We start from the raw sequence: 9509 nt of genomic DNA on the forward strand, positions 1-9509 counted from the left end.
GGGCGCTCTCTGGGGTGGAAATGTGTTGGGCGCTCTCTGGGGTGGGAACGTGTCGGTCGCTCTCTGGGGTGGGAACGCGTCGGTCGCTCTCTGGGGTGGGAACACGTTGGTCGCTCTCTGGGGTGGGATCGGTCACTCTTTGGGGTGGGAACGGTCGCTCCCTGGGGTGGGAACATGTCAGTCGCTCTCTGGGGTGGGAACGGTCACTCCCTGGGTTGGGAACGGTCGCTCCCTGGGGTGGGAACGGTCGCTCCCTGGGTTGGGAACGGTCGGTCCCTGAGTTGGGAACGGTCGCTGCCTGGGGTGGGAACGTGTCGGTCACTCTCTGGGGTGGGAATAATGTTGTACAGGCTCTGAGTTTGTTGGCTCTCTCTCCAGGACGCCCCTGTGAAGAAGAAGAGGCCGGCGATGAAGGAGGAAGACCTGAAAGGTGCAAGAAATAAACTGAGCGCCCAAACCCCCATCAAGTCAAAGACTTACCAGGTGATGAGCGACTGTGGTAAGTACCAACCCATGCAGAGATCAGAGCGGTCCACCACCTATTATGGGTCACGTCAGACCTTGATACATTGTAAGCAACCAATACGCAGTGAGACCAGGCAGATCCACCACTTGAGGGTCATATGTTGGGCTGTTATACGTTGTAATGGAGCAACACATGCATGCACAGACCAGATCATTCCCCCAATTGTCAGGCCTTGATATATTGTAATAAGCCAACATGTGCAGAGACCAAAGTCTTCCACCACCTGCCAAGGGTCATGTCAAGCTGTGATACATTGTAATGGACCAACCTGTGCATGCCACGACCTGTCAAAGGCCCTATACCGGGCTGCGATAGTGTACTGGACCGACCATGAGAACTCTTTCTACAGGAGCTTCCCAGAGCCTGAAGAGTCTCAGACATCTGGAGGTGAGACGTAGGATAGAGCAAAACCAACAGAGACTGGAAAAGCGTGTGTGTACACTACTTGGCAATGGAAACTCTCACTTCTCTCAGCTAAAATGTATCGGCCTGAAATAAGCCCGTACGTCTCATATCCAGGTAGACGATCTCTGTGATTGATGTATGGTGTAGCCACTCATGTCATTGGTGATGGCCGGGGCCCAGATTCGCAGTGTCTCTGCCGTAGCAATAAGGAACGCTCAGGGACACATGACATGGCAGAGCATAAGGGAGGTACTTTGTTACTCTAGCCACATGCAGTGTATAATACTTAGATTGTAAGCTCTTTTGCCTAGGTATCCTTCATACCGCCCCCCTGTAATTAGAGTGATGTATATGTTTAAATCAGATTTACATGGTTGGAGCTTCACACTTTTTAAAGGGCCATGTAAAAATAGTGGTGCTGTCCAATTTAGAGAGCGACAGACTCAAAAACAAGTTTATGAATGACTGCTGTTAAATGTATGTTAACGGAACGTGAATGGTTATTTTTAAAGCAAGGCTATGCATCTAATCTATACATAACAGCCAGTGGGTCTTGCATGTCTGCAGGCATCTGGCGTGAGCTCATCAGTGCATAATGCACATAGCCTGGTGGCAGATAAGGAGAGTCAGATAGCTATAAGGTTTAGACAGAAAGCAGACACAGAATCAAAGAGAAGTCAGTTGACACATGAGAAGAATGCTGGAGAAGGAGAGAGAGGCGGAAAGAATTCAGGACATAGTGAGGTATTAAAGGAAAGAGATGAGGCTGGGATAGAGAGGCTGTGGGGGAAGGTAGAGAGAAGGTGGGGAAGGTAGAGAGGAGCGTGGGATAGAGAGGCTGTGGGGGAAGGTAGAGAGAAGCGTGGGAGAGAGAGAAGGTGGGGGAAGGTAGAGAGGAGCGTGGGATAGAGAGAAGGTGGGGGAAGGTAGAGAGGAGCGTGGGATAGAGAAGGTGGGGGAAGGTAGAGAGGAGCGTGGGATAGAGAGGCTGTGGGGGAAGGTAGAGAGGAGCGTGGGATAGAGAGGCTGTGGGGGAAGGTAGAGAGGAGCGTGGGAGAGAGAGAAGGTGGGGGAAGGTAGAGAGGAGCGTGGGATAGAGAGAAGGTGGGGGAAGGTAGAGAGGAGCGTGGGATAGAGAAGGTGGGGGAAGGTAGAGAGGAGCGTGGGATAGAGAGGCTGTGGGGGAAGGTAGAGAGGAGCGTGGGAGAGAGAGAAGGTGGGGGAAGGTAGAGAGGAGCGTGGGATAGAGAAGGTGGGGGAAGGTAGAGAGGAGCGTGGGAGAGAGAGATGGTGGGGGAAGGTAGAGAGGAGCGTGGGATAGAGAGAAGGTGGGGAAGGTAGAGAGGAGCGTGGGATAGAGAGAAGGTGGGGGAAGGTAGAGAGGAGCGTGGGAGAGAGAGACTGGGGGAAGGTAGAGAGGAGCGTCGGATAGAGAGAAGGTGGGGGAAGGTAGAGAGAAGGTGGGGGAAGGTAGAGAGGAGCGTGGGATAGAGAGAAGGTGGGGGAAGGTAGAGAGAAGGTGGGGGAAGGTAGAGAGGAGCGTGGGATAGAGAGAAGGTGGGGGAAGGTAGAGAGGAGCGTGGGATAGAGAAGGTGTGGGAAGGTAGAGAGGAGCGTGGGATAGAGAGAAGGTGGGGAAGGTAGAGAGGAGCGTGGGATAGAGAGAAGGTGGGGGAAGGTAGAGAGGAGCGTGGGAGAGAGAGACTGTGAGGGAAGGTAGAGCGGAGCGTGGGATAGAGAGAAGGTGGGGGAAGGTAGAGAGAAGGTGGGGGAAGGTAGAGAGGAGCGTGGGATAGAGAGAAGGTGGGGGAAGGTAGAGAGGAGCGTGGGATAGAGAGATGGTGGGGGAAGGTAGAGAGGAGCGTGGGATAGAGAAGGTGGGGGAAGGTAGAGAGGAGCGTGGGAGAGAGAGAAGGTGGGGGAAGGTAGAGAGGAGCGTGGGATAGAGAGATGGTGGGGGAAGGTAGAGAGGAGCGTGGGATAGAGAAGGTGGGGGAAGGTAGAGAGGAGCGTGGGAGAGAGAGAAGGTGGGGGAAGGTAGAGAGGAGCGTGGGATAGAGAGAAGGTGGGGGAAGGTAGAGAGGAGCGTGGGAGAGAGAGACTGTGGGGGAAGGTAGAGAGGAGCGTGGGAGAGAGAGACTGTGGGGGAAGGTAGAGAGGAGCGTGGGAGAGAGAGACTGTGGGGGAAGGTAGAGAGGAGCGTGGGAGAGAGAGACTGTGGGGGAAGGTAGAGAGGAGCGTGGGAGAGAGAGAGACTGTGGGGGAAGGTAGAGAGGAGCGTGGGAGAGAGAGACTGTGGGGGAAGGTAGAGAGGAGCGTGGGATAGAGAGAAGGTGGAGGAAGGTAGAGAGGAGCGTGGGATAGAGAGATGGTGGGGGAAGGTAGAGAGGAGCGTGGGATAGAGAGAAGGTGGGGGAAGGTAGAGAGGAGCGTGGGAGAGAGAGAAGGTGGGGGAAGGTAGAGAGGAGCGTGGGATAGAGAGAAGGTGGGGGAAGGTAGAGAGGAGCGTGGGAGAGAGAGACTGTGGGGGAAGGTAGAGAGGAGCGTGGGAGAGAGAGAGACTGTGGGGGAAGGTAGAGAGGAGCGTGGGAGAGAGAGACTGTGGGGGAAGGTAGAGAGGAGCGTGGGAGAGAGAGACTGTGGGGGAAAGTAGAGAGAAGGTGGGGAGAGAGAAGGTGGGGAAGGTAGAGAGGAGCGTGGGATAGAGAGAAGGTGGGGGAAAGTAGAGAGGAGCGTGGGATAGAGAGAAGGTGGGGGAAGGTAGAGAGGAGCGTGGGATAGAGAGAAGGTGGGGGAAAGTAGAGAGGAGCGTGGGAGAGAGAGAAGGTGGGGGAAGGTAGAGAGGAGCGTGGGAGAGAGAGAAGGTGGGGGAAAGTAGAGAGGAGCGTGGGATAGAGAGAAGGTGGGGGAAAGTAGAGAGGAGCGTGGGAGAGAGAGAAGGTGTGGGAAGGTAGAGAGGAGCGTGGGATAGAGAGATGGTGGGGGAAGGTAGAGAGGAGCGTGGGAGAGAGAGAAGGTGGGGGAAGGTAGAGAGGAGCGTGGGAGAGAGAGACTGTGGGGGAAAGTAGAGAGAAGGTGGGGAGAGAGAAGGTGTGGGAAGGTAGAGAGGAGCGTGGGATAGAGAGAAGGTGGGGAAGGTAGAGAGGAGCGTGGGATAGAGAGAAGGTGGGGGAAAGTAGAGAGGAGCGTGGGAGAGAGAGAAGGTGGGGGAAGGTAGAGAGGAGCGTGGGATAGAGAGAAGGTGGGGGAAAGGAGAGAGGAGCGTGGGAGAGAGAGAAGGTGGGGGAAGGTAGAGAGGAGCGTGGGAGAGAGAGAAGGTGGGGGAAAGTAGAGAGGAGCGTGGATAGAGAGAAGGTGGGGGAAAGTAGAGAGGAGCGTGGGAGAGAGAGAAGGTGTGGGAAGGTAGAGAGGAGCGTGGGATAGAGAGATGGTGGGGGAAGGTAGAGAGGAGCGTGGGAGAGAGAGAAGGTGGGGGTAGGTAGAGAGGAGCGTGGGAGAGAGAGACTGTGGGGGAAGGTAGAGAGGAGCATGGGAGAGACTGTGGGGGAAGGTAGAGAGGAGCGTGGGAGAGAGAGACTGTGGGGGAAGGTAGAGAGGAGCGTGGGATAGAGAGAAGGTGGGGGAAGGTAGAGAGGAGCGTGGGAGAGACTGTGGGGGAAGGTAGAGAGGAGCGTGGGATAGAGAGAAGGTGAGGGAAGGTAGAGAGGAGCGTGGGAGAGAGAGAAGGTGGGGGAAGGTAGAGAGGAGCGTGGGATAGAGAGAAGGTGGGGGAAGGTAGAGAGGAGCGTGGGAGAGAGAGAAGGTGGGGGAAGGTAGAGAGGAGTGTGGGAGAGAGACTGTGAGGGAAGGTAGAACGGAGCGTGGGATAGAGAGAAGGTGGGGGAAGGTAGAGCGGAGCGTGGGATAGAGAGAAGGTGGGGGAAGGTAGAGAGGAGCGTGGGAGAGAGAGAAGGTGGGGGAAGGTAGAGAGGAGCGTGGGATAGAGAGAAGGTGGGGGAAGGTAGAGAGAAGGTGGGGGAAGGTAGAGAGAAGGTGGGGGAAGGTAGAGAGGAGCGTGGGATAGAGAGAAGGTGGGGGAAGGTAGAGAGGAGCGTGGGATAGAGAGAAGGTGGGGGAAGGTAGAGAGGAGCGTGGGATAGAGAGAAGATGGGGGAAGGTAGAGAGGAGCGTGGGATAGAGAGAAGGTGGGGGAAGGTAGAGAGGAGCGTGGGATAGAGAGAAGGTGGGGGTAGGTAGAGAGGAGCGTGGGAGAGAGAGACTGTGGGGGAAGGTAGAGAGGAGCGTGGGAGAGAGAGACTGTGTGGGAAGGTAGAGAGGAGCGTGGGATAGAGAGAAGGTGGGGGAAGGTAGAGAGGAGCGTGGGAGAGAGAGAAGGTGGGGGAAGGTAGAGAGGAGCGTGGGATAGAGAGAAGGTGGGGGAAGGTAGAGAGGAGCGTGGGAGAGAGAGAAGGTGGGGGAAGGTAGAGAGGAGCGTGGGATAGAGAGAAGGTGGGGGAAGGTAGAGAGGAGTGTGGGAGAGAGAGAAGGTGGGGGAAGGTAGAGAGGAGCGTGGGATAGAGAGGTGGGGAAGGTAGAGAGGAGCGTGGGATAGAGAGAAGGTGGGGGAAGGTAGAGAGGAGCGTGGGAGAGAGAGACTGTGGGGGAAGGTAGAGAGGAGCGTGGGATAGAGAGAAGGTGAGGGAAGGTAGAGAGGAGCGTGGGAGAGAGAGAAGGTGTGGGAAGGTAGAGAGGAGCGTGGGATAGAGAGAAGGTGGGGGAAGGTAGAGAGGAGCGTGGGATAGAGAGAAGGTGGGGGAAGGTAGAGAGGAGCGTGGGATAGAGAGGTGGGGAAGGTAGAGAGGAGCGTGGGAGAGAGAGAAGGTGTGGGAAGGTAGAGAGGAGCGTGGGATAGGGAGAAGGTGGGGGAAGGTAGAGAGAAGGTGGGGAGAGAGAGGTGGGGGAAAAACAAAGTCAAAAGACATTGATGGGTTTTTATTCTAGTATTAATAGAAATAACATTTTGGGTTGGTGAATTAAATTGTAGTCATCCTCCTAATACCACGATTCCATAATGCCATTAAATACATAATAACTTGTACAGTCGCTGAGCCCCTCACATCAGAGGAACGCCATCTCACCAGCAGGTAATGGGAAGATATTAAATACTTTCTTTTCCTTCTGCTTCATTTGCAGAGAAGTCCGGATCGACGGCTCCTTCGGTATTCAGCCAGAACCGGACGGGAGGGGAAACCGCCTTCGAGAAGCCCAAGGAAGGGCCTGCCAAGAGCGTGTTTGGCTAATTTGTGGACAACCTTTAGAAGAGCCTCACGTCCCCTTCATGAATGGTGGGCGTCCATCCATTCTGCAGAGGGCAACAGGCAAACATGTCTTACAGACTATGTCCTGGCCTTCATGTGCCATTGTAGGAAAGGCCTACTCCTTTGTGTTGCCTTGTAACCCGTTCACTGCCAGAGGGCTGGCTTTGCCTCAAGTTGCATTGAACATCAAGGACCCGCGTCCAAATTCGGAGGGGGCGTCAGCTGTATAGGGCTCATCCATCGGGTCCCGTACGCTTGGCTCCGATCTCGAAGCCGAGGAAGGTATAAAATTGAGAGAGCAGAACGGCCCCAGTTACGGGTGCGAATGGGGATCCATCTTATTGTAATATTACATGGAGTCGCTCCTGTAACCGCTGGGCAAGGTTTGAAGCAAAGCGTCTTGATGCATTGGGGCAAAGTGACTCGGACTCAGAATCAGGCGGTTTGCGATGGTCCAGTTTGCGACGTTCAGGAGATTAGAAGGTTTTGAAATGTTAAGTACCCGGGAGGTTAAAATGGAGCCCGTGTAAAGGGTTACCATGGTAACCTCAGTGACTGGAGATTAAGAACACCATGATTTTTAACACACAAATAAAGCAGGATTTGCAAAAATCCTGAAATATGAGTTAAACTTCCATCGTATTCTGGGGGATTTAAAAGGTCCCATCTTGTTACAATGCAACGCCGTTCTAGCAGTGAATGGGTTAAAATAGATCACCGCTCTTTGTCGCTTGTGTTCTTATAATAATTGCTTATTCTTGCTGTGTTTTTTTTATTTTTTATTTTACCAATAAACCAGTAAAAATCCACTTTCTGTGCAGTTTTGGTCCTGATAATTACTGTGTCGTGATGTATACGGGGGGATGGGGACATTGGGCCGCATATCCCAGAGCTGGCCAAAGGGTCTCCCTTTCTTTCCCGCCTCTCCCTTTCTTTCCCCCCTCTCCCTTTCTTTCCCCCCCTCTCCCTTTCTTCCCCCCCCTCTCCCTTTCTTTCCCCCCTCTCCCTTTCTTTCCCGCCTCTCCCTTTCTTTCCCCCCCTCTCCCTTTCTTTCCCCCCCTCTCCCTTTCTTTCCCCCCCTCTCCCTTTCTTTCCCCCCTCTCCCTTTCTTTCCCCCCTTTCCCTTTCTTTCCCCCTTCTCCCTTTCTTTCCCCCCTCTCCCTTTCTTTCCCCCCTCTCCCTTTCTTTCCCCCTCTCCCTTTCTTCCCCCTCTCTCCTCCCTTTCTCTCTTCCCCTCTCTCCTCCCTTTCTCTCTTCCCCTCCCTCCTTCTCCCTTTCTCTCCTTCCTCCTCACTCTCCCTTCCCCCCCCACCCTTCTCCCTTTCTCTCTTCCCTTCTCTCCTTCTCCCTTTCCCTCCTCTCTCTCCCTTTCCTTCCTCCCTTTCTCCCCCCTTCTCTCCTCCCTTCCTCTCTTCCCCTCTCTCCTTCTCCCTTTTTCCCACCCCTAAGCATTGGGTTAGATTAATACAGATCCCGTGGGGGTTTCCTGCGGTCCCTCCTCCATTATCCGGCCACTTACTCGGGTTGGGAGCAGGATTCCAAGTGCGACGCACATTCCTGCTTCTCCCTGAGGGAGGGGGGATATTATCCTGCATCTGCCGATAGAAGACGCCGTGGAAGACAATATCGCCGACGTGACAAGACAAGGGGGGACATTTACCGATAGGTGAGCACAGGCACAATCCCCTCCCCCCCCCACCCCCCAAAAAAAATTCCAGCTGCACAGTGTCAGGTTCTGCACCGGTTTGCGTTTTCGATGGCGAAGTGAAAATGATTTCCCGGAAACCGCATTCCACTGAGGTAGTAACAATCGCAGGTTACATATCGTACTTTGCACATTTGATACATTCGATAACGGTGCAATAAGGTCGTCACATACTAATGAAACTTATTCCATTTATCTGTGCTCTTTGGCTGAGGGGCGGAAGTGGAGAAATCCAACGATCAGACTTTCCGTCAGCGGATCTATCAGTCAATCATGATCCCCCCCCCCCCATATCGATATCTATCCCCCTCTAGTTTCCTGTGTTGATCCCAGTTGGTGTGGGTTTCCTCCCGATCCCCCACAAGTTTCCTTGTGTTGATCCCAGTTGGTGTGGGTTTCCTCCCAATCCCCCACAAGTTTCCTTGTGTTGATCCCAGTTGGTGTGTGTTTCCTCCCGATCCCCCTCTGGTTTCCTTGTGTTGATCCCAGTTGGTGTGGGATTCCTCCCGATCCCCCTCTAGTTTCCTGTGTTGATCCCAGTTGGTGTGGGATTCCTCCCGATCCCCCTCTAGTTTCCTTGTGTTGATCCCAGTTGGTGTGTGTTTCCTCCCGATCCCCCTCTAGTTTCCTGTGTTGATCCCAGTTGGTGTGTGTTTCCTCCCGATCCCCCTCTAGTTTCCTTGTGTTGATCCCAGTTGGTGTGGGATTCCTCCCGATCCCCCTCTAGTTTCCTTGTGTTGATCCCAGTTGGTGTGTGTTTCCTCCCGATCCCCCTCTAGTTTCCTTGTGTTGATCCCAGTTGGTGTGTGTTTCCTCCCGATCCCCCTCTAGTTTCCTTGTGTTGATCCCAGTTGGTGTGTGTTTCCTCCCGATCCCCCTCTAGTTTCCTGTGTTGATCCCAGTTGGTGTGGGATTCCTCCCGATCCCCCTCTAGTTTCCTTGTGTTGATCCCAGTTGGTGTGTGTTTCCTCCCGATCCCCCTCTAGTTTCCTTGTGTTGATCTCAGTTGGTGTGGGTTTCCTCCCGATCCCCCTCTTGTTTCCTTCTGTTGATCCCAGTTGGTGTGTGTTTCCTCCCGATCCCCCTCTGGTTTCCTTGTGTTGATCCCAGTTGGTGTGGGTTTCCTCCCGATCCCCCTCTGGTTTCCTTCTGTTGATCCCAGTTGGTGTGGGATTCCTCCCGATCCCCCTCTAGTTTCCTGTGTTGATCCCAGTTGGTGTGGGATTCCTCCCGATCCCCCTCTAGTTTCCTTGTGTTGATCCCAGTTGGTGTGGGTTTCCTCCCAATCCTCCTTTGGTTTCCTTGTGTTGATCCCAGTTGGTGTGTGTTTCCTCCCGATCCCCCTCTGGTTTCCTTCTGTTGATCCCAGTTGGTGTGGGATTCCTCCCGATCCCCCTCTAGTTTCCTTGTGTTGATCCCAGTTGGAGTGTGTTTCCTCCCGATCCCCCTCTAGTTTCCTGTGTTGATCCCAGTTGGTGTGTGTTTCCTCCCGATCCCCCTCTAGTTTCCTGTGTTGATCCCAGTTGGTGTGGGTTTTCTCCCGATCCCCCTCTAGTTTTCTGTGTTGATCCCAGTT

At 54.0% G+C, this 9509-nt stretch overlaps 1 protein-coding gene across 1 annotated transcript; it reads left to right on the plus strand.

Moving 5' to 3' along the window:
• Positions 1-357: 357 nt before the first annotated feature.
• On the plus strand, positions 358-7037 carry MUSTN1 (musculoskeletal, embryonic nuclear protein 1; the record flags this gene model as incomplete). The annotated part of the gene is made up of 2 exons (XM_075573818.1): positions 358-499; positions 6104-7037. Coding segments are annotated over 2 exons (249 nt in total), but the record flags the coding sequence as incomplete, so codon positions are not given.
• Positions 7038-9509: the final 2472 nt, after the last annotated feature.

The sequence above is a fragment of the Ascaphus truei genome, chromosome 17, assembly GCF_040206685.1.
Source record: "Ascaphus truei isolate aAscTru1 chromosome 17, aAscTru1.hap1, whole genome shotgun sequence".
Classification (NCBI taxonomy): domain Eukaryota; kingdom Metazoa; phylum Chordata; class Amphibia; order Anura; family Ascaphidae; genus Ascaphus; species Ascaphus truei.